The sequence below is a fragment of the Mus caroli genome, unplaced genomic scaffold (assembly GCF_978045245.1).
Source record: "Mus caroli unplaced genomic scaffold, Mus_caroli_1 scaffold_17, whole genome shotgun sequence".
Lineage (NCBI taxonomy): Eukaryota > Metazoa > Chordata > Mammalia > Rodentia > Muridae > Mus > Mus caroli.
The window spans coordinates 14,529,703-14,554,982 of record NW_028227272.1 but is presented as its reverse complement, the minus strand read 5'-3'; the positions used below and the strand labels follow the sequence as shown (position 1 = coordinate 14,554,982).

The window sequence follows — 25,280 nt, the reverse complement described above, 5'->3', positions numbered from 1 at the left end:
TTCCTGGGAGCAGAAGGAGAGTTCAGTTGAGTAGCTGAGAGAAGTGTGAAGAGAAAATGTACAAGTCTGCTCTCTTCCAAGTCCAAAATATCCATTCTTGTATATAGATGAATAAATTCTGAAATATATTATTTTTGTAAACCTGGGCCTGGAGAGATGCCTCAGAAGTTGGGAGTATTTACTGAATTTTCAATCCCAGCACCCATGCAGCATGCTGGGTATGTTACAAACACAACTGTAGCTCCAGCTCTGAATAGTTGAACACTCTTTCTGACCTCTGTGTGTGTACAGATGTACACCTACACATATATGCTCATATACACACGTGAATGACTGAATGGAAAGTCAAGGAACCTGCTAATGTTTGAAAACCACACGTTTGCTTGCTAATAAAAGGAAGAAGCTGTAGTATAGTTTGGCAGATGTACCTCAGCTACCTGTGAGGTCTAGAGTCCAGGTGTTTGCTTTGGTGGCCAAACAATTGCAATCTCCTTCTAAGGTGAAGCCACCTAGATACTGAGACAGTGAATTGGCTGCTGTGTCTAGGTGGTGGGCAGTGATGTGGGACACTGCTGCTCTAAAGAGCCTGAGGAGGTCAGAAAATTAGATGAGAGTCAGGCCTGTGTGGGAAGGACAGACAGACCTCTCCATCTGGGGTGCAGTGACACATTGGAACTGCAGCTAGAAGGCACCTTTCAGCTGTATATAGATGTTGGCCTTACCTACCTTCAAGTCCCTGCCAATTTCAGCTTTGTGACCTGAAGAATACATGGTTTGTTGATAGAAAAGAAGCTTCGTGTCTTTTAGTTGACATAGGAAGGGTTAGAAATGTGAATCAGCAGGGAACAGAGCCTTGCCTAGCATGCACAACCCTGGATTCCATCCTGAACACCACAAAGAAAAATAAATCAGATTTTCCTCAACAGTGGCTGCTGTTCATTTGAGTGATTCTCTGACATAATACTCTTCTTAAGAACCGAATGACATTTTAGCTTATACTCACTACAAGCAAGCAAATTTCCAAGGTTTTGAACTAGCTTTAAGCCTTAAGAAGCTTTTTATTTTAAGATTTACTTTAAATTGTGTTTCAGGGTGTTGTGGGTAGGTGCCTGAGGCCAGAAGAGGCTGTCAGATCTGGAGCTGTAGTTGCAGATGGTTGTAAGCCACCAAACACAGGTGCTGGGAAGCGAACTCTTCTGAGAGAGCAGTACAAAGTTTTCACCTCTGCGCCATTGCGCCAGCCCCAGGAGTTTCTGTTTCTGTGCCACATTATATGCATTTTCTCTTTTTAAAAATAATTGTTTTAAGGTCGGGCGTGGTGGCGCACACCTTTAATCCCAGCACTCGGGAGGCAGAGGCAGGCAGATTTCTGAGTTTGAGGCCAACCTGGTCTACAGAGTGAGTTCCAGGACAGCCAGGGCTACAGAGAAAACCTGTCTCGGAAAAAAAAATTGTTTTATGTATATGAGTGTTTTGTCTATGTGTGTGTGTGTGTGTGTGTGTGTGTGTGTGTACCACATGGCACTCACTTGTGGCACATATGGTAGTCAAAAGAGGGCATCAGATCCCTGGAACTGGGTAACTTTAGAGTTGTGAACCACCATGTGGGTGCTGGAAAATGAATGTGGTTCCTCTGTAAGAGCACCAAGTGCCATAGAGTCATCTCTCTACATCCTACCCCATATCCTCCGTCTTAGTTAGAATTTCCATTGCTGTGAAGAGACACCCTGACCGAGGCAACTCTTATAAAGGACAACATTTAATTGGGGCTCACTTACAGGTTCAGAGGTCCAGTCCATTAACATCATGGTGGAAAGCATGGCAGCATCCAGGCAGGCATGGTACAGGAGAAGCTGAGAGTTCTACATCTTCATCTGAAGACTGCTAGAAGAAGACTAGTTTCCAGGCAACTAGGATGAGGGTCTCATTGCCCACCCTCAAAGTGACACACTTCCTTCAACAAGGCCAAACCTACTCCAAGACCATACCTTCTAATAGTACCACTCCCTGGGTCGAGCATATTCAAACCACCACACTCCCTTTTTGAAACTAGTTCGCACTATGATAGACCTAGAACTGTGAAGTCTGTCAGCCTCTACCTCCTGAATGTTATGTTTAAAGTGTAACACCATCCCCAGGCTAGGCTAGCATCCCACCCCACTTTTTGAGACAAGGTCTCATTCTATAAACCTGGCTGGCTGGTCTCAAACTTACTTGATCTTCTTGCCTTAGCTGCTTTATATTACAGGTGTGAGCTATCAAACCTTGCTAATTTATTATTATTAATGACAGTTTCTCAGTCTCTAGTCCAGGTGGACCTGGAACTCACTCTGTTGGGCAGACAGACTAAAACTCCTTTAAATCAGTTGCTAGTTGCTAGTCAGAGAACTGAGGTGATAAGGGTGAGCCCCACATTCATCTTTCATTAATTAGTATGTTCCCCCGACCCCCACCCCCGCAAATAACCTTATTTATCATTATCAAAAATCTGGATTTTAAACAGATTCTAAGACTGGTAGTTTTACCTATCAGCTCATTCAACTCCAGCTGCACGTATCTCTTCACCAGCAGCTCTGCCAGACCTTCCACTTGCAACAGTGGAGCTCTCTCCCAGATCAGACTTGCTCTGCTTCACCATTTGCTTTTAGGCTTTCTTTTCCAATGAAGACACCCGAAGAGGATAAAGACTGACAAGCCTTTTCCGTCTTTCCCAGTTTTGGGATTCAACTTACCACTTCTTTAAAGTCATGTGTCTGCCCCTCTCAGGTCATGATTTCTGTCTTCCCCTAGCTCTGGTGGACCTGCGGGAAGGTCTTGCATATCTGGTTATTAACACATTTTTTTGGTAGTAATACCAGCATAGAAGAGATGGAGAAATAACCATCTCTTCTCTTTATAGCAACATGAGCTTCAATCATGGTCTCCCCTTTTAAACCATGGAACACATTTTGTCCTAGGTAAGATCCATTGCCCTGAACATCCTCAGTAAGTAGCTTGATTTTTCTAAATCCAACTTTGTTGAAATGTAGATCAGCAAGGCTCACTTTAAGCATATGACCTTGGAGGTAATCAGATGCAGTTTTGCCTTCTTGAGCCCTTGTGACTACTGTTTTCGTGTTTTTAATGCTGAACATTGCTGGAGCTGTCACATGACACCAGTCTTTCTCAAAAGGGATCGGCCAAAATCTTCCTGGTTCCCTTTTTCCTGCCTGCTTCTTTGGCCGTTATGTCAGACACTCATTTTCCCTAATTGCTATGGTGCTGCTCAGAGCCAAAAGTGTGGAAGTATAACATTCTGGAGACTTTAGGTGAGCAGGTGTTTTAGTCATTGGTTTTGTTTGTTTGTTTTGTTTTTTAGTAAAATTCCAACTTTTTTGAACAAAGGAATAAATGGACGTTTTTCAAGTTTTCGCATCATGGTTATTTTTAAGCCATCTGAACCATGATAGTTCTTATCAACACAAGATGTTTGTCTATCTTTGTCATTTGTATTTTGTTTAATTTTATATTCATAAGTACACTTAAATCAATTAGCAGTATATGGTAACACATGGCAATAATAGAACAGCTCTGTAGTAACTTTGTACAAATTTGAATTTTATGCAAAAATTTTGCTTTATTTTTTACATTACTGGGACCTAATGTCAGCTACAGACAGACAAACACTTCTGTATTCTATCTCCCAGCCAGAACAAACATCTGTGACGTAACATTTTCATTATGCAAGACTTCCTTTTTACATTTTCAGTAAGAATGCCATATAGCCTTTTCTGAAACAAAATGTCTGGGGTGCTAATGAAGGAAACAGTTTAATAAGCTTATTTATTTAAATCAAATCCTCCAGTAAGAAATGGAGAATCTGCTGTCTTTACTTAAAAGGCTGTGTAAGTAATTGAGGAAAATATGTAATAAAAATATAAAAAAAAAAAAAAAAAAAAAAGGCTGTGTAAATATTTATCTGTCAAAACTACATACCCACATGAACAAATATGTGCAGTTCAACAGCACCCCCTTACTGGAACACAAGCATTCCACATCATAGTTCCCATAAGGACTTTTAAAAGCCTCAAAATTCTGTGTCTTCTCTGACTTGCTTCTCTCTGGGTTCCGCCCACACTTTATTAATGGTTCACTTCATATCATTGTCTCCATCTTCATAAATTTTCTTTAGAACATTCATTAATCCCTCACTAGGGTCTGCCTCTATGTCGTAGGAAGGCTTTTCTTTCTCTTTGCATTCCTTTTCCATCTTGTGTTTTATGCTTTCTTTCTACATAGAATAATTACTGTATCAGTCTTTACTTTTTTTTGAACTGCTTTCCACAGAGATAGGTTTCAAAAGATTGTTCCCAATCATGGAGTAATTCTTGCCATTGAGGTTTTTTACCAAAAGATGGAACGACCTCTCTGTGAGGTCCACCTGCACGTTCTCAGTGGGAACCTGATGGACTCCAGTTAAGGTAATGTAGATTTTCACAAACTTATCTGACTGATCGCATCCATAATTACTGATTTTCACAGTGTATCCTGTTGTAAGAGGAGCAACCACAGCAGCTGGCTTTTCATTATCAAGTTCTGGTTTCTTCTGCGACTTCTGTTGCATCTTGTTCTTGAGTTCCGTCTCAATCTTGGACTTTTCACTTGTAAGAGTATCACGTAGTCTTTTCCTAGTGGACGTTTCCAGCAATACTTTGACCTCTCCTAGGTCTTTCTGTAACTCTTCCAAAGCGGAAGCCATGCTGTGGCGAGTTAGACCCGAGGCCGGAGCTGCAGCCGTGCACCGAAGCAGACAGGAAAAGCTGAACATGCCACCCACGAGCATCGCATCGCATCGCCGGCAGTGAGCTCCACCCGGCATGACATGGCGGCTCGCCCTCCGCACAAGACGGCTAGTCATTGTTTTGTTGCTATGAAGATACACCATGACCATGACCATAGCATCTCTTATAAAGGATATCATTTACTTGGAACTGGTTTACAGTTTCAGAGGTTTAGTACATAATCACCATGGGAGCGTGGTGGTACACGCAGAGATGTTGCTGGACAAGTAGCTCAGAGGTCTACATCTGGATCCTCAGGTATCTGGAAGAGAGAAGACACTTGGCTTGGCTGGAGATTTTGAAACCCTAAAGCTTACCCCAAGTGATACACTTCCTCCAACAAGGCCACACCTTCTAGTCCCAGCCAAATAGTGTCATCGTCTGACAGCCAAGCATTCAACTATAGGAGTCTATGGGGGCCATTTTTATCAAACCATCACAGCAGTCAGTTTTATGTATTTATGTATGTATGTATTTATTTATTTAGGTTTTTTGAGGCAGGGTTTCTCTCTGTATCCCTGGCTGTCCTGGAACTGATTCTGTAGACCAGGTTGGCCTCGAACTCAGAAATCCACTTGCCTCTGCCTCCAAGTGCTGGGTTTAAAGGCATGTGTCACCACTGCTCAGCGCAATTTAATTTTTAATGACTTAAAATTTTTTTGTGGCTGGACTTAGTGGTACATGTCTTTAGTCTTAGCACTGAGGAGGCAAAGTCAGGCAGATCTCTTGAGTTTGAAGCCAGCCAAGTTTGCAGGACCGCCAAGGCTAAATGGTGAGGGTCTCACAAAAAACAAAAACAAAGAAGTAAATAAGTAAATTTATTAGAGTAGGCATGGTGGTACACACCTTAAACCCCAGTGCTTGGGAGGCAGAGGCAGACAGGCAGATCTCGGAGTTTGAGCCCAATGTGGTCAACATAGTGGACATAGTTCCAAGCTAGCTAGGGCTACATAGCAAGACACTGTCTCAGGAAGTGTGTGTGTGTGTGTAGGTGTAGAGACTGTGTCTTAGGGTTTTACTGCTGTGAACAGACACCATGACCAAGGCAACTCTTACAAGGGCAACATTTAATTGGATCTGGCTTACAGGTTCAGAGGGTCAGTCCATTATTGTCAGGGTGGAAACCTGGTGGCAGTCAGGCAGGCAAAGTGCAGGAGGAGTTGAGAGTTCTACATCTTTTCAGAAGGCTGCTAACAGAATACTGACTTCCAAGCAGCTAGGATGAGGGTCTTAAAACCTGCACCCACAATGAGCACTCCCTGGGCTGAGCATATCATATACAAACCATAACAGAGTGCAAGTCTTCCTCTGACACAGCTCTCTGCTTGCTGGCTTTCCTTCTTTCCTTCTTAATGATTTATTTATTGTATATAAGTACACTATAGCTGTCTTCAGACAGACCAGAAAAGGGCACCAGATCTCAATACTGATGGTTGTGAGCCACCATGTGGTTGCTGGGAATCGAACACTGGACCTCTGGAAGAGCAGTCAGTGCTCTTAACCGTTGATCCATCTCTCCAGCCCCCTCTGCTTTATTTCTTGAGACAGGGTTTCTCACTGCCTGGAGGGCAGGAAGGGCCAGGATCCACCTCTCTCTGTACTTCCAGCACTTGGGTTACAGATGAGTGCTGTTGCAACTGGCTGCCCATATTGCACCAGTGTCCAGACTCAGGGTCTCATGCTCATAGGCCAGTACTTTACCATGGTGCCATTTCTTCAGCCCCTTGAAATTTAAAATACGTATGAATTGCAAAAGTCATTAGCCCTTTACTCAGGGACTCTTCTCAAAGGTAGCAACCACCTTTGACTCTTGCTGTGTCTTCTAGCCTGTGCCTGTGTTCTTAGAAGCTTGCATGTGCTGCTGCCTTGTAAGTTGTGTGAATGATATGCAGAGTTGCTCTGTAGCTGGACATTGTCTTATCTCTGCACTGCTCCCAGTGTGTGACTGAGTAAATCAGTAATGAATGTTCATATTTTATGTCTATACAAACAATGCACTGAGCGCAGAAGCATGCTGCACTTGATAGTTGTTCTTGCCTTTGGGCAGTTGGGGGGCTGGTTTTCTGGTTACTTGGTGCTAATTCTTCCTATGCCTTCTTACTTATATCTCAGCACAGTTAACCTTGGGCTTCATGTTCTCTGTCAGTTGTTTTTCCTGGGACCTACCTTCTAGAGCCTGTTGGTGTAATAAGGATAGGCATTAGGGCCTTTTCCAAAGACTAAGTCCCACGTGGTCTCCATGGGATTGTTACACACTGTGAAGAGGGAGGAGTGGTGGGTAGATCCTCTGAATGCATGAATCATCAGAGACACCTTTCCTTGTCTCTTTTAGAGGTGATGGTAAAAAAGATGGCAAAGTGTTGAATATTTTTCTCTCTGGTAACAAGCCTACAAAATCTCTGTCATCCTAATACTGGACACCTCTTCCTTACTTATCTCCTAGGACTTTATTACTAGTGGTTTGGGTTTTAAACATTCAGGGAGAGGGGGTTCATATGCAAGCTGTGGGCTTCTATCCTAGGTGAGTGAACAAACCATATACACAGGTAGTGATTTGCCAGCAGTCCACTTACATAATAGGTGTGGGCAGAAATTCCTAGCACTTGGCAAGTGGAGGCAGGATGGTCAGAAATTCAAGGTCATCCTCAGGTATATAGTGTGTTCAAAGCCAGCCTTGGGCTTCATGAACCCTGTCTCAATCAAAACAAACAAACAAACAACGACAACAAACAAAGCCAAGTAATCCCAGCACTCAAAAGGAGAGTTGGGGGCCTCTCTGAGTTCAAGGCCAGTCTGGTCTACAGAGCGAGCTCCATGACAGTCAGATTGCATAGAGAGACCCCATCTGAAAAACACACCGCTACCAACAAAACAAAGCAAAACAAAGAATGAAAGAACACACACACACAAAACCCTTAAAAAATGGGGGTGGGGCACTTTTTTTTTTTTTTTAATCTGAGAATGGTGATTTCTGACACCCAAGGGAGAAAGAAATCTTTCTATGTTGTTAAGACATCTTTAGGAAACCAGAAGAGCAGGTACTCTTTCCCTTCAGCAGTGTGAAAGAAGGTAGGCCAAGGAAGGAGTCTGGCATTGCCTGGGGTGGAGGACAGTATGAAGAAATCGAGATCAAAGACTCCTAGTTGAGAGCTGTGAAGGGGTCCTTGGGTGATAACTAGGGCCCTAAGAATGGGGAATGGAAAAGAGGATCAGGGAAGAATTGGAGGAAAGACTAATCTGTTTATTGGCACAGCCATGAGAGGGTCCTTTGTGCTTGAGTGGTAGACTGCTCCACTGTTGAGGATACCCCGGATGAATCAGTCCAAATGGGGACAGCTTTGCCTGAAGAAGCTGTAGGAACTCACTGGTACCTCATCTGGGCAGACTAATATTTATGTGTGATGGAAGTATTAGAGGATTCCACCTCACTGCACAGTTAAGTAGCTCTGGCTGGCTTGGAACCATATAGATCTGGCTGGCCTCAAATTCACAGAGATCCACTCACCACTGCCCCACAGAATGCTAGGATTAAAGCAGTGATTCTCAGCCTCCCCAATGCTGCCTGACCCTTTAATACAGTACCTTACGATGTGGTGACTCCCCCATCCATAAAATTATTTTTGTAGCTACTTCATAACTAATTTTGCTACTGTTATGAATTGTAATGTAAATATCTGATATGTGACCCCTGTGAAAGGGTCAGTTCATACCCAGAAAGGGGTTGAAACCTACAAATTGAGAGCTGCTAGATTAAAGACTTGTGCTACCATGCCCAGTCCTAGCAGGGTTTCTTTTTTTCCTTTGTTTTTTTTCTTTAAGATTTATTTTTGTATGTGAGTACACTGTAGCTGTCTTCAGACACACCAGAAGAGGGCATCAGATCCCATTACAGATGGTTGTGAGCCACCATGTGGTTGCTAGGAAATGAACTCAGAACCTTTGGAAGAGCAATCAGTGATCTTAGCCACGGAGACCTCTCTCCTGCGCCAGTATGCTCTTGAGTACCAACTGGACTGGACTTTTATCCCACTGTGAGTTGAAGCCCAGAGCCCCCAATTTTCTGACTTGTTTGCCAGCAAACCCAGTGCTACAAGAAGACAGGCAGTGACCAACCAGAGTAGCCAGTATTTCAGGCCCATAGCCCCAAGTAATATGTTTCTTTCTATCAGATGCATACCTGTTCTTTTTAGAAAATATTTATTTTCTTATTTTCTTTTATGTGTATGATGTTTTGCCTGCGTGAATGCATAATACCAAGTGCAATGCCCTCAGAGGCAGAAGATGATGCTACATCTCCTGGAACGAGTTACAGGTGGTTGTGAGCCTCTATGTGGGTGCTAGGAATCAAACTCAGGTCCTCTGAGAGAGCAGTGAGTGCTCTTAACCACTGAACCATCTCTCCAGCCCCCATACCTGTTCTTTCTGTGTTGTGTGTACAGATAGAGGGAGGCAGTATGTGCTCTCTGAGCTCTGGCCCATGTGCATAGCTCTTTTTCCCTGGAGTGTGAAAAGGATATCTTTTACTAGGATAGTCCTTTTTCTATCTGTATATAAGATGTGTTTTCGATGTTTGTTGTGGTTTTACATTGGTGTACTCTCTCCTATTGTTCTTAGTAGTTAGAAGTTGGAGCTGGTCTCTTTGGTTCCATTAGGAAGACATGACTTGACATACACAGACTCTTGCCTTTCGAGGATTGGGATGTGGCTTGTGTGGACTGTTCATTTTATAGGTGAGAAATGTAGAACTGCAGTCTCACAGTACTCAGATGTAGAATTGGGTAGGGGCTCAGGCACTCACAGGCCTAGAAATAGAGTCTGGCTAGCCACCCACTGACCTAATCAATAGTGCTGATTGTGAGCAATCTCTTGGGACAGTCCCCCTGTCCTTCATTCCCAGGGGCTTCTCTTTTCTTTATGGTAATTGCCTTTTATTTTCACCCTTCTTATGGCCCTGCCCTTTTTCTCTAATGTTTAGCTCTGGCCACTGCCCTGCTGAGTGCCTCTCCTTGGTTCCTCCCCAGGACTTCAGCCAGACTAGTTCCCCAGGGACAGTACCTGTCTACCAGGGTGGACTTGGTAATGTTTTGACACATCTCTTCTTTTGTATTTCAGTGAGGATGCCATGAGGAAAGCTGGTGTGGCCCACAGTAAATCTAGCAAGGATATGGAGAGTCATGTGTTCCTGAAGGCCAAGACCCGGGTAAGACCCTGCTGGCCAAATTCCCCAGCAGAGCAATTCCAGGAGGAGTGTGTTGCTGATATTGAGCCCCTTCTACTTGTATCCTGGTGAGGGGAGTGCTTGCTTGCTGCTCTCAGATACAGCTGGCTTTGCCACAACACTTTGGAACCTCCCATGTTCCATGGAAAAAAAGTCAAGACTCCTAGATTGGCACGTCTGCTACAGGCCCTGCCTCTGACCCTGGCCTCATTTTTGACCATGTCATATATATATAGTTGGCCCTGTGATTCCCACAGGGAGCTCCTTGGATCCTATAAAAGAGATGCTGGCTTTGTGCTACACATCCCTGAGGCAGGGGTCTAGAGTCATCTTTGGTTTCTCTGTTCAGGGAGGCAGCCAATGCTGGAAAAGTTGAGGGTAGAACTTCCCAGGTAGAATTGGAAGAAGACTTTCCAGGCTAGTACAGCACCAGCCTCTATGTGACCTTCTTTCAGTGTGTTAGTTCTCAGGAGTGGAAATTAGAAGTGAAGGAAGAGGCTGAATGATAACTCAGCAATTACAAGACCATACTGTTCTCGAAGACAACTCAAGTTCAGTTCCCAATACCCATGTAGGATGGTTCACAGCAGCCTAAAATTCCATAGACACCTGTGCTCACATGCATATCACCTACCGACCCCACCTCACTCCATTCCTGCCCCCACCCCTACACCCACACAATTGTGATTTAAAGCTGGGTGCATGCTTTTTAATCTTAGCACTTAGGAGGCAGAAGCAGGTGGATTTGAGGCCGGCCTGGTCTACATATCAAACTCTAGACTAGCCAGGGCTATAAGTGAGACCTTCTCCAAATAAATAAAATAAACAATCTATTTTTTTAAAGAAAAAGTGACAGGCTGGAGAGATGGCTCAGTAGTTAAGAGCACTGGCTGCTCTTCCAGAGGTTCTGAGTTCAATTCCCAGAAACCACATGGTGGCTCATAACCATCTGTAATGGAGTCTGACGCCCTCTTCTGGTGTGTCTGAAGACAGCTACAGTGTACTCATACATATAACAATAAATAAATCTTTTAAAAAAAGAAAAAGAAAAAGTGACATAAAAATGGCAGAAATGAAGTGATATTGAGTAGAGGCAGACAGTGTGTTTTTGTGTACAAGTACATGGACAGACAGATTTCCAGAGCTATGGGCTCCTCTGTGGATGGATAACATACATCTGTTTTCTTTGAAAAGCATTGTTGAGATTGAATTAAGGAATATCAAATTCACTCACTGGAGGTATATAGTTAAATCATGCAGGGTAGAGTTAGAGACTTTACACAAGTTTGTAGGCATTAGCAGTCACACTCCATTTCCTGGCCACCAGCAGATACTCACCTACTTTATTGCAGTAGGCTTTCCCACCTGAAGTTGCTTTATCAGCATAGTCAGCATGACTTGGGTTTTTTGAAACTTACTTTTTTCACATAGCACAATCTTATCAGGGTTCATACATTGACCATGTTGTAGTGCATACCTGATTCTTTTTTCTTCTTTTCAAGCCAAGATTTCATGGTGTAGACTAGACTGGCCTCAACAGAGATCACCTACTTCTGTATTAGAAAGGCGTGTGCCACTGTGACCATCCCTGATCTCTCTCTTTGTTGAGTCATATTTCATCTTGGATGGCTGTATCATTTTCTGTATATTGATCAATCAGACTTCATTTGAGTGGTTTTCATTTTGGGGCTATCATGAAAAATGACTTATTTTAAATACTCATATACTAGGGAGTGTTGTTGTTGTTGTTGGTTTTGTCTTGAGACAGGGTTTCTCTGCGTAGCCCAGGTTGTTCTGGAACTCATTCTGTAGACCAGGCTGTCCTCAAACTCGGAGATCTGCCTGCCTCTGCCTCCTCAGTGCTGGAATTAAAGGAATGTGCTACCACCACCGAGCTTCATCTACTAGTTTTTTTTTGTTTGTCTGTTGATTTGAAGACTTATTTCATTTCTCTTGGGAAAACAAAAATTCTGTACAGACTTGGGGCTCACGTTTCTAAGCTGTTCTCTCGAGTAGCTGTGTTGTGCCAGTTCACAAGCCCCAAAAGACCACAGAGGAGCTGATTCTGATGAAGTCGAACTAGGGTCTCTTTTATTAAGCTTGGCTCACTCACCACCAACCCTGATACAGCAGGATGGTCGAGTGAAGGAAGCCCCGAGCCCTCAGTGGGACAAAGTTTTATAGGAAATGGTGAGCTAAGAGGGGATTTCAGCCCGGCAAGCATCTAGTTGAATGACTACTGTAAGACTACTGTAATGACTACTGTGGGTGCTCCAAAGCAAAACCACAAACAATCACAAAAGGTCTGAAAGGACATCTCAAACAATCAGACTAATCTTGATTGGCTGTTGCTAGGAAGTAGCTAGGGAGTAACTCTGGGGTATGGGGCAAGGACAAGCCATGGGGTTCTTCCTGGTACTTGGGTGCCACTTGGGTTCAGCTGCAGGTCAAGTTCTCAGTTCTTCTTCTTCTTCTTCTTCTTCTTCTTCTTCTTCTTCTTCTTCTTCTTCTTCTTCTTCTTCTTCTTCTTCTTCTTCTTCTTCTTTTTTTTTTTTTAAAGATAGCGGCCAGTCCCAAGATTGAGTAGGTTTGTCCTCTAAGCTGTGTGTCATCTACCAGCCACATAAGGTTCTGTTGCCCCCAACAATTACCAATGTTTTTGCTATGTCCGTGTATGAGAAGTGGTCACCAGTGCTTCTGATTGCTGTTTGTCTGCATAGTGATGATGTCACACGTCTCTGTAGTGCTTTTGAGCCATTTGTAAACATTCTGTGGAAAAATATCCATGTTTATCCTTTGGTCTTCTTTTAATTGACTTGTTGATCTTTTTAGTAGTTTTTTTTTTTTTAAGATTCATTTAGTTATTTATTTTATGTATATGGGTACACTGTAACTGAACAGATGGTTGTGAGCCTTCATGTGGTTGTTGGGGATTGAATTTTTAGGACCTCTGCTTGCTCTGGTTGGACCCACTTGCTCCAGACGCACCAGAAGAGGGCGTCAGATCTCATTATGGGTGGTTGTGAACCACCATGTGGTTGCTGGGATTTGAACTCAGGACCTTCAGAAGAGCAGTCAGTGCTCTTACCCACTGAGCCATCTTGCCAGTCCTAGTAGTTTTTTATATATTTGGATACCTAGAACATTTAATTTGCAAATATCTCAGAGATGGAATATTTTTATTGTTGAGGTCTATGGTGGGTGGGGGGGGCGAGGGAGAGGGAGAGGGGGAGAGGAAGGTCACTGCTCGTGCCAGGTCCTTGGGCAAAGTACTTTATCACTGAGGTCACTGAGGTCTATCCGCAGCCCTATTACGACCTTTCTTTTGTTTTTGAAATATGGTTTCTCTATATACCCCTCATTGTGTTGGAACTTGCTAGAGCAAGCTGACCTCAAACTTCCAGAAATTTGTTTGCTTGTCTCCTGAGTGCTGGGATTAAAGTCGTACACTACAGTGAAAGGAATTTTGGTAAAGGCGTAACTGAAGTCAGGTGTAATGGTGCACACCTTTAATCTTAGCACTTGGAGGCAGAGGCAACTCGGTTTCTGAGAGTTTGGGGCCCATTTGGACTACATAGTGAGTTCTAAGACAGCTGGAGCTACATACATAATGAGACGCTGTATGCGTGCTGGGGCTGAGAGGCGGGGGTGGGGACAGATAGACAGGACCAGATGACAACAACAAAATCCTGACTTGAATCATTTATTTCCAAAATGTAAATTTTGTTGGTTCAGCTTGCTTATACCAGTCTAAAACTTAATGGCTTAAAGCTATAACCCTTTGGTTCTCCTAAGTCGATGGGTCTGGAGTTGGGATGATTGGGGTTTCCTAACCAGGCACTTCTCCTGGTCTTACCTCTGACTTCTTGTGGCTGCTTTAGGGCTTGGGCTGGGCTGGAAGGTCCATTAAAAGTTTTACTCATGATTGTATGTCCCTCTAACCTACATGACTCTTACAGTGTCACTAGTGGCATAACTTAGACCTTATTATATCACTGTGTTTGTGTTTCTGGAGGGAAGAGATGGAAGCTTTAGTCTTCAGAAGTCCTAGAACATTCTTTGGATACCAGAAGTTTAAGGCCAGTGCAGGAGGTTCAGAGAGAAACTGCCTCTGCCTTTTGGTGTGATCAGGAGCCTGTTTGGACCAGGGAGTACAGTGACTATGGCATAGCCACCACAGACACTAGCCAACTCAGACCTTTCCAGTGCCTGATGAATAGGCCGTAGGTACCAAAGGAGGCACTAGAGGTGAGCCTTTCGTCTGTGCAGTTCACTCTGCTTTGTCTTTGAATCACAACCTATTGACTGTTATAAGTAGTGCCTTGATGACTTCTTTTGACGCTGTCTCTAACTCCCTGACTCCACAAGGAGGCCCTGACTAACTAGAAGAGAACAGATTGTAAGAGCACTGTTGGCCAGTCTGTATTTTTTTTGTTTTGTTTTGCTTTTTTAAAATTTTTATTGATATTTTTATTTATTTATTTATTTATTTATTTATTTATTTATTTATTTATTTATTTGAGACAGGGACTCACCATGAAGCTTTTGACTAGCCTGAAACTTACAGATATCACCTGCCTCTGTCTCCCACGTGCTGGGATTGAAGGCATATGCCCCCATGCCTCTGTCTCCCACGTGCTGGGATTGAAGGCATATGCCCCCATGCCTGGAAATCTCTGTAGTTTTTCTGGACAGTGTGTTTGAGCACTGACGTCTGACTGCCCTCTCTTTACCTGCTCTTCCCCATGGAGGTAGGTGCCTATTATTGTAGTGAGAACCTTTCTAATTGTGGAAGAAGGGAATGAGCTTTCCTTGAAATCCTGACAAGCATGCAGGTCCACAAGCACCCACCACCTGAAGGAAGCCAGGATTTCATTAGGCGCACTGGCTGTCCAGTACAGACTCATGGCAAGGAGAACCATGAATGTTCTTGTCTGGAAGTGTATACCACACTTTTGGCTGGTGGTGGGCACAGGCCTCCACTGTGTGGGCTTGTGTGTAAAGCTCTCCTCATACTGACATTTTCTGACTTCACAGTTCATGACTCACTTATAGACTCTGAAGTTATGTGCATGATAAGTCCATATCACGAGTACTTGAAATATTTGAGCCCACCTGATTCCCACTCAGCCCTAGGAAGTGGTAGATTAGTTACTTATCTTGATGCTGTGACAAAATACCTTAAAAGAAGCAACTTATGGAAGAAAGGGTTCATTTCCCTTTACAATTGAAGGGCATACAGTCCAGCATAACCAGAATGCAATGGCAGCAGGAGCATGAGGCCCATTGCAGCTACAGCCAGGAAGCAGCAGATGCTGGCATTCAACTGGCTAGCTTTTTTTTTTTTTTTTTTTTTTTTAATGTAGTCCAGGACACCAGCCCAAGTAAAAGTGCTTCCTACAGTTAGACTGGTTCTTCCTACTTCAGTTAACCTAATCTAGATAAGCACTCATAGACATGTGCACAGAGGTGTCTCTTTGGTGATTCCTGGTCTTAACAATATTAACTATCATAAGTAGTTACAGATGGACTCAAAGATCCCTACCCAGGCTAGTGGAGAGCAGGGAGTGACTGAGGGGTTTGAGTGTCAGAAGTGACAGCCATGTCTCTTACTATCTTCCATCTACCAAAGCACAAACTATCCAAACCCACTTATCTCTGATGTCCATAATACCTGTGAGTTGCACTCCTCTCTCTCTAAAGGAGGTTAAGGGAGAAAATACAGTCAAGATCTGGAGTGATGGGCCGTGTTAGTAATGGAAGCTTCATAGACTCTGACCTGGGGGGACAGAGTTGACATTCATTGAATGAGAAGACATCACCAACACATAGCAGGACTGTAGCACACACAGTCTAGAGAACAAGATTCTTTCTGTTCAGCTTCCTGTCCCATTTTAATATATCTTTCGCTATTCCACTTACTTGCCCAGAGGTGAGACACTGTAAATACTCTATGTAAGAGCACTTTTTTCTTTTTCTTTCTTTCTTTCTTTTTCTTTTTTTTTCTTTTTTTCTGTCTAATTTTGTTTGGTTTGTTTTAGACAAGTCTCTACATAGGTTTGGCTGTACTGGAACTCACCATGTAGACCCAGCTGGCCATACCTCTACCTCCTAAGCACTGGGATTAAAGTCATTCACCATCACACTGGCCTCAAACTCATTCAGATATAAGTTCTTATATTTAGTATTGTTTTATTGACATGAATGCCAAAAGAATCCATGTACAAGAGTGGCCCTTTTAGCAAATTGTGCTGTGACAACTGGATTGCCATATATATAAGATACTGATTTAGACCTTAAATTCACTCAGTGTACAAAAATTAGCTCGTTGTGGCCATTGAGATAGTTTAGTGGGTAAGGACATTTTCTGCCAGGCCTGATGACCTGAGATTACTCTCAGGAGCTACATGGTAGAAAGAACGTGAAAGGCAGGGAATCTACCACATGCCAGAATTAAACTGGTTAACTCTTTTGATGCAGGTACTGCTGTCTTACTAAATCCAGTTTACTCCTTGCAATTTCCTTTGACCACACATTCTAAACATTAATATTTCTCTTTACACTGGATTTAACAATTGTTTCATTAGAAATGTTTTGAGTTGGAGAGATGGCTTAGTAGTTAAGAGCACTGACTGCTCTTCCAGAGGTCCTGAGTTAAATTCCCGGCAACCACATGGTAGCTCACAACCATCTGTAATGGGGATCTGATGCCCTCTTCTGGTGTGTCTGAAGATGGCTATAGTGTACTTATGTATGAAATAAATAAATAAATCATAAAACAACAACCAAAAAAAACACTCTAAAAAAACAATCTTTTTATTCTATCTGAACATTTATTTTAATAAAATACATTAGATAAGCTCATTGCATGGCTTATACTATATGCAGAAATTATGAATTAGATAAATTATCTTTAAAGATAATAAAATATCTATCATGCTTTTAAAAGTTCAGTCACTCTTGGCTATGTAATAAACAGAAGCTGTTATCTAGCTAAGACCACAAGGATTTTTGCCTATATTTCCTTCAGAGAGCAAGGTCATAGATACGGACTCCCCTGCCCACTCACTCCCTTGAGACAGGGTTTCCCTGTGTAGCCCTGGCTGTTCTAGAACTAGCCCTGTAGACCAGGCTGGTGTTGAACTCAGAGATTCAAAAAGAAACACATTCAAATAACAGCATTTATGGAAAGCTCCAGACTTCAACTACCTGGAAAGAGTAAGACTCCCTTAATTTAAATTCTCTAAGTCAAAATAATCTTCCATTTGAAAGATGATAATAATAAAAAAGCACCAGTCATAAGTGGAGCACACAGCAGGGCTACACAGACAATTACAAACCAAAAATTCTTTGGAGTGAGTTTCAGGGGAATCAGGGCTATATAGAGGAGATCTCCCTCTCTCCGTCTCTCTGTCTCTCTCTCTCTGTCTCTCTCTCAAAAAAAAAAAAAAAAAAAAGCAAAATGGAGAGGCTTGAGATATGGTCCAGTAGCAGAGGACCTGAGTTCAGTTCCCACCCTCACCCCCATATTGAGTGACTCAAAACTGCCTACAACTCCAGTTCCAGATAATGTCATATTCTCACCGGCTCCCATGAGCATCTGTGCTTGTGTGCACATAAACACACAGAGACAATGTAAAATAAGGGGTTTGAGAAAGAGCTCAATGACTAAGAACATGAAATGCTCCTGCAGAAAATCTGAATTTAGTTCCCAGCGTCCACATCAGGCAGCTCTAACCACCTGTTGGCTCTAGCTCCAGAAGACAGTACCCTCTTCTGTCTTCAGCTGGCACTGCTGAAGTTAAAAATAAAATCAGAGCCGGGCGGTGGTGGCACACGCCTTTAATCCCAGCACTTGGGAGGCAGAGGCATGCGAATTTCTGAGTTCGAGGCCAGCCTGGTCTACAGAGTGAGTTCCAGGACAGCCAGGGCTATACAGAGAAACCTTGTCTCGAAAAACCAAAATAAAATAAAATAAAATCAGAGATATTATTGGTTCTTTGGGGACTTAGAGTAATAATAGGAGGCAAGGTGACAGTAATTTAACACTGTCTGTTTGTCCTGCTCCCCCATATTGTGGATTGAACCTAGGATCATCTACATGCTAGGCAAGTGCTTGACCACTGAGTTACTTTGCCAGTTCAATGTTTTTAAGCTGTGAAGAATATTAATACAGGATAAAGGATTTTATGGAGAGAAGACAATTTTAGAGTTAACAGTTCTAAAGTTTATTCATTAGGTTATCTGTATAGTGTATATTGTTAACATAAATTTAAGATAATAAAGCTGGCATGGTAGAACACATTTTTAAACCTCTGACCTCTACTTGCATGTCTGTATCTTGTCCACCCACATACATATAAAGTCAATCAGAATACAGACTTTTTGTGGATTAGAGGACACATCAAAAGAGTGAAAGAACAACTGCTGGCATAGGAGAAAATATGAATAATATTTGATGAGGATCGACTCTTTAGTTTATATAAACAATGCTAAAAAATAGGTAAAGGATTTGAATAGATATTTCTCAAAAGAAGGTATAAAATAGACAATGTGCACAAGAAGAGATATTCACCACTACAAATGGTTAAAGCTAGTGAGATGGCTCCGTGGGTGAAAGCTGGTAAAAGCAATGCAAGAGAACCAACTTGTAAAGATGTCCTCTGACCCTCACACATGTGCAGTGACACAGGGTGCTCACACATAGCATAGATACACACATGCACACATAATAAAATACATTAAAAAGTAGACACTTTGAGAGGTAGACATAGTGACATACTCTTAGAGTCCTAGCATTTGGTAGACTGAGTCAGGAGGATTGCCACAAGTTCAAGGACAATCAAAGATTCTGAGATAGTGAGACCCTGCCTCAAAAACAAAACAAAACTCCAAAACCATAGTGAGATACCAGTTTGTACCTATTATGATGGCTATGATTTTTTTTCTAAAGAAAATTTAGTAGTAGTAGTGATAAATGTAGTCCCTGTTACTTGGGAGCTGCGGCAGGACGATAACTTGAGACAAGCAAGGTAATATTACAAGACCCCCATTAAGAACTAAAAAAGGCAAGAAACAGTGTTAGCAAAGTATAGAGAAAACAGAGCTCTCATCCATTGCTGGAAGAATGTAAAATGGTGCAGCTGCTATGGAAAGCACTATAGTGATTTCTCAGAGAATAATGGCCCACTCTTTGTATGTACTCCTAGGTATTATTTAACATAAATGAAACATGACCATTACAAACTTGTACTGATATGTCCATATTATCATTGATAAAAGCCAAAAGCAGAGGGGCTGGAGAGATGGCTCATTGCTCAAGAGCATTGTCAGCTCTTGCAGAGGACCAGGGCTCAGGTGGTGGCTCATAACACTGGTAACTCGAATTCCAGGGCATCTGGTTCCCACTACTAGTCACCTTGGCCACTGCACGCACATGGTGCACAGACATACATGCAGGCAAAATACCCATACACAAACTAAAGTAATAACATTAAAGCCCAAAATAGAGACAACTCAAATGTTTATCAACTGATGGGAGGATAAACAGAATGTGTCCATATCTAGCAATACTGTTTGACCTTATAAAGTATGAAATGTTAATGCTGCTGGGGCAGTGGTGGTGCACACCTTTAATCCCAACACTTGGGAGGTAGAGGCAGGTGGATTTCTGATTTCGAGGCCAACCTGGCCTACAGAGTGAGCTCCACGACAGTCAAAGCTACACAGAGAGACCCTGTCTTGAATAAAACAACACCCAACAACTGCATCTTGTGTGCATTTGGATAAGCTCTGTAACGGTCAGAATAATGATGAATTACTAGTTTCCTATGGCTGGCATAGTAAATACTGCAGATCCAGAGGCTTTGGTGCGAGTCTCATGGCTTTGTCTTGGGGCTGACCTTCATTTCTCTTGTTTGTAGTTGCCTAGTTTAGTTTTGTTTCTGCCTGCATCCCTTTCCTTCCTTTCCTTCTTTTCTTAATAGGGTCTCACTTAGTAGTCCCGCCTTGTCTTGAACTCACTCTTCTGCCCTGCTTCATGCTTTTCCATCTTGAGAACAGAGCCATGAAACAGCATATTTTTGAAATAATGAGTAAAGCTCCATCATTTCCCTCTGATGTTTCCAGATGAGGTTAACTTCCAGAGTTATCTGAAAGTGTCTGTCATCTTAGACCATGTAGGTTTTAGGATAATGTGAGTGTCTAACCTTCTCCTCTCATTGGCTCAGTTTCCACTAGTGACCAAATGTGATCCATGTTGAACTTCAGATACTTTTGCAGCTGTGTTTGTGTCTGTATACTCTCCACTGAGGACAGGTGCCATTTGGGGTTTTGTTTCTGGGTTTTTGGTTTGGTTTGGTTTTTCTTCTTATAGAAAATGACCATTTAAAAGATTTTTCTTTCTCTATAGTATTCTGCCAACAACTTGATATTCATTTGCATCTGTTGACTTTTGAGTGTTTCTTTTGGTTTCATCTTCTCGGGTATGAAAACTTGACATGCGTTCTGAGTGCAAACCGGTAATATGATATGTCTGGCAAAGGCTATTTCCTGCCTGATTCTTGATACTTGATACTTCCCTGTGGTCTACCTTTGAGTAATTCTTGTGCAGATTTTCATAACTATATTCAGATTTGGGACTTTTACTCACAGTAGCATGTGATGCAGAGTGGTGGGTGAAATTGGCATCTCCCTTCTGATTTCTTATGGGAGCTTGTTCTAGGCCACTGCTGTTTGTTCTTTCTATAGGACTGATGGGTATTTTTGAAAATCTGGCTCTTCTTCTTCTTCGGGAAAACACCAAATGGCGGATGACGCCGGTGCAGCGGGAGGGCCCGGAGGACCCGGGGACCCAGGATTAGGAGGCCACTGCGGCTTCCGCGGAGGATTTGGCAGCGGTCTTAGGGGCCGCGGTCGTGGCCGTGGTTGAGGCCGCGGGGCTCGTGGAGGTAAAGCTGAAGACAAGGAGTGGATCCCCGTCACCAAGCTGGGCCGCCTGGTTAAGGACATGAAGATCAAGTCCTTGGAGGAGATCTACCTGTTCTCCCTGCTCATTAAGGAGTCTGAGATCATTGACTTCTTCCTGGGTGCGTCCCTAAAGGATGAGGTTCTGAAAATCATGCCAGTGCAGAAGCAGACTCGGGCTGGCCAGCGCACCAGGTTTAAGGCTTTCGTCACTATTGGGGACTACAGTGGTCACGTTGGTCTTGGTGTTAAGTGCTCCAAGGAGGTTGCCAATGCCATCCGAGGGGCTATCATCTTGGCCAAGCTTTCCATCGTCCCTGTGCGGAGAGGCTACTGGGGGAACAAGATTGGCAAGCCCCACACTGTTCCATGCAAGGTGACAGGCCGCTGTGGCTCTGTGCTGGTGCGTCTCATCCCTGCCCCCAGAGGCACTGGCATTGTCTCTGCTCCTGTGCCCAAGAAGCTCCTGATGATGGCCGGTATAGATGACTGCTACACTTCAGCCAGAGGCTGCACTGCCACCCTGGGCAACTTTGCTAAGGCCACCTTTGATGCCATCTCCAAGACTTACAGCTACCTGACCCCCGACCTCTGGAAAGAGACTGTCTTCACCAAGTCTCCTTATTAGGAATTCACTGATCATCTTGTGAAAACCCACACCAGAGTCTCTGTTCAGAGGACCCAGGCTCCAGCTGTGGCTACGACATAAGGATTTTGTACAAGAAAAATAAAAGAGTTAAGTCTGCTAAAAAAAAAAAAAAATCTGTGAGGCCGACACTCTACCTGGGTCTAGTACTTTGTACCTTTTGGGTGTGTGTGCTCTGGCACTGGCTTTGTTGTATATAGTTTCATAATATGTAGCCTTGGGTATAGCCTGGACACATCCAATTTTGCTGATGAGCAGTAGAGGAGTAGAGATAACCCTCAGCCTCTTTTCTCAGCCATCCTGGAAGTTTTGAGGACTTTGGAGATGAAGGAACAGAGGCTGGGAATGCTCACACCTATGAGAAGGTCAGTTAGGCCACGAATGCCTACAACTGAAGGGAGCAGTTAAGGAACAAACGGCAGCCAGGCCTTGGGTTCAAGAGCTCAGTGACAGTAGCTGAGGTTTCTGTGGAGAATCTCCAAGGCAGTTTGCCCATACACAGCCCTAGCATGGTCCTAGGTGCCCAGTCCTTGGGAGATGCATGAAATGTATTCTGCCTGTGAGAAAGCTCTGTAACTAATTGCTTTCTGTGTCCCATTCCTCTCTCTTGGTCTATAAAGCTGAGTTGGATCTTATTTAAGGTTGTTATACTGTAGGCCAGGCATGTGCTGCTGGGCATCTCCGCATGCTGTGTCTACACCCTTGGCTCTAGGAATCGGGTTTTTTTTATTCTTTTGTCCCAGCCTGTGTTTGGGAAAGACTTAGGGGACATGTTTCTATGCTTTGTCTATTGTGTCCTGGGTCTAAATAAACATAGGTCATTCCTTCTGGAACCTACTCCTTCCAGTCATATCTTTCATGGTGGTAGGAAAAAAAAAAACCCTGCCAAATTATTTTCAGGATAACATGAGAAGATCGTACCAACCTTTAACAGAAAGCACTTGCCTGGCTCTAGGGTTCTCTTCCACTGGTCCTTGGCAATTTCATTTCCATTCCTGATTCTTTGGCCCCAAACATCCCTTGTTTCCCATTCATCACAAGATGATACTTTGGATCCTAAGCCTCCACAGACCTCTGTTTGTGGAGATTTTGTTCACCATTGTCTTTTCAGTCAGAAATTGATGAGGCATTGGAAATGTACCCAGGACCTCTTGTTGACAGGACCTCTTTCATTTCCCTCTCTTCCAGCTGTGCCTCCTTCCTCACTCTGACCCTACCCCTTAGAGATAGCTTTCTCTGGCTTCCTCTTCTTACTCTATGCTGATTCCTTTCACTGGGAAACAGTGAGAAATGGAGTCTATTGAAAAGATAGAGAACAGCTGAAGATTTGTATACTCCCTCAGTCCATCTTCATCTTTTATCTTGTTTTCGTCTATCTTTGTCATCTCATCATCTCAAGGTGACTCTGGAGAGCAGTCATACTGAAGAATAGTAGATACTGAGGGATTTTCAGTACAGGGAAAGATAGATGTCATGGGATTGTAAACAAAGCATCTCTTTGTTGGTCTCAGTATAGACTCATAGTAGTGATTTCCCTACAACACTGAAGTGAGTGTCCTTAGATGGACAGAAGACAGTCAGAAGAAGCAAGCCCCACTGGGCAGTTTCTGGAATGGGACAGCACAGATAGGGCCTGTTCAGGCAGTGGTCTTCATCTGTCACATTTGAAATGTGTTTGCTCTTTCTCTCATCTGTGCAACTAACAGAAGAGCATTCTCAGTCATCCCAGAAGTTTTAGAGAGCTTTGGAGAAGGAGGAAGGACCACATCTCTCTTTTGTAGCATTCATGCAGATTTGTGTGTGCATACCTGTCTCAGCAGCAGGGGAAAGGCTACTACAATGTTGTCATAGAAAGCAAAAGCACTCACATACCAATAGTGTATGCTTGTGACGTTGGGCTGTGGCTTTGGACACTACAAGTTGATTGCCTTGTAAAAAGAGGGTGCTGCCTGTGCCCTTGGGTTTGGGGGTGAGGGGCATAGAATCAGTGACGCTGATTCTGGGAGCAGGTGTGAAACGATGCAGCAAGCACATCTGAACACTGCTGCAAGTTCCTTTAATATCCGCCATCTGTGCCCCGTTAGTACCGTTAGTCCCAAAAAAGCATCTCTTCTAAAGAGCAGTTCCCAATTGGCTGGCATTGACTTTATCAGCAATTTTTGGTGTCTCAGGCCGTCTTCAATTAGGTCCTCCTGCAGGAGATGCCTTTGTGGCTGCACGGCCCCTGGCATTTACGTACCTACAAGAGGGGACTTTATTACCGCAGTGCTCTGTACATTAGGGTAGAAGCCCTCTACACCCTTCTTAATTTGTGCCTCTCAGGGAAAATCATTGACAGCTCCCCTTTGAGAAATGGATTCCAGAGGGAACCAGGGGGTGTGAATAGCTGTGGTCATCTCAGGCAGTTTCAGAGGCCAAGGCTTGAAGGATGAAACTCAGCTGGATGGCTGGGCTATCAAGGGCTGGCAAGGGAAAGTCACTTGTCTTTGCTTCTCCATTTGGGATTAAAGTACTTGTGTTTTTACTTTTAGGATGAGTATCTTTCCCTTGTGGCCCGACTCATTATCCATTTCCGAGATATTCGTAAGTATGAGTTTTTATTTCGGGATAATTGTGGTTGCTTTGACAGGCCTGTTTTGTGGCTGTGTAGTAGGAACACTCAAGGTAGGCCTCAGCACCTGAGTTAGAACATTGCATATTTGCTGCTTCAGGATTCCCTACCCTAGGCCTCAGATGTGGGACTCTAAGTGATTAAAGTGGGCTGCTTTTCTCACTTATCCATTCCATCTCCTTTGTTAAGATTTAACATTTGCCTCTGGGGAGTCCTTAAGTAAGCAGTTTACCTTATAACAGGGGTTTATTCCCTAAAAGTTGATTTGATTAATCCTAGGAGGCCTGAACTGTGTGTTTCTATGAAACTGGAAGTTTTTAAAGTTAGTTCCCGAGTCCCTGCTCCCTCTCTTTGCTGTGCTAAGGGTCCCCTTACCTCAACTCTTGACTCCTCTGATTCAGTGGGTACTATTGTGGTGCTGTTAGCTGGCAGGCAGTTCCCTGGCTTTTCAGATGTGAGTTGCCATAACCTCCTGGGGCAAGATTCTTGGCACACTTATGTTAGGCAGAGGTATACAAGGGTTGGTAAACACTGAGTTCCAACTTACAGTGCTCCTCCCTGTTGTATAAGCACTAGACAGGCTTATTTTGATGGCCTTATCTTAATTCCTGCATGGTTTGGGGACAGAATGTAGGTAGTTGTTGCAGTCACAGCTTCAGTGTCAGGCCACTGAGAACAAGGGAGGACATTGTGAATTCCAAGGCTCAGTGACCTTGGCTCCACACGACCTTTTAGAAAAATATTGTTTTATTATTTATTAAATTATGTGTTTGTCTGTGTGTGTGGGGGGGTATGTGCATGTGAGTACAGGTGCCCATGGAACCCAGAGGCAGCAGGTGCCCTGGATCTGGAGCTACAGGCAATTGTGAGATGCCAGGTATGGGTGTTGGGAACCAAACTCTGGTCTGCTGCTAGTAGAGTGCATTCTTCGCCAGGTGTGATGGCTCAGACCTTAAGTCCCAGCACTCCAGGAGGCAGAGGCAGAGGCAGAAGAATTTCTGTAAGTTTGAGGCCAGCCAG

At 43.4% G+C, this 25,280-nt stretch overlaps 1 protein-coding gene and 3 pseudogenes across 9 annotated transcripts in view; 2 read left to right on the top strand and 2 right to left on the bottom strand.

Annotated features, from left to right (window-relative positions):
• The window catches only part of Med15 (mediator complex subunit 15), a 75,476-nt gene that overhangs the window by 14,293 nt on the left and 35,903 nt on the right, over nt 1-25,280 (top strand). For 8 of the 9 annotated variants that reach the window (XM_021184365.3, XM_029470334.2, XM_021184364.3 and 5 more), the window contains 2 exons: nt 9,933-10,020; nt 24,181-24,232. In XM_021184365.3, the coding sequence (XP_021040024.1) occupies nt 9,933-10,020; nt 24,181-24,232 (140 nt within the window). Of the gene's footprint in view, nt 1-9,434; nt 9,551-9,932; nt 10,021-24,180; nt 24,233-25,280 lie in introns of those variants that run through there. The other variant, XM_029470332.2, reaches the window with a different exon arrangement.
• Nucleotides 2,645-4,040, bottom strand: LOC110311972 (small ribosomal subunit protein eS1 pseudogene; annotated as a pseudogene).
• LOC110311131 (calcyclin-binding protein pseudogene) lies at nt 4,067-4,806 on the bottom strand (annotated as a pseudogene).
• Nucleotides 20,812-21,727, top strand: LOC110311130 (small ribosomal subunit protein uS5 pseudogene; annotated as a pseudogene).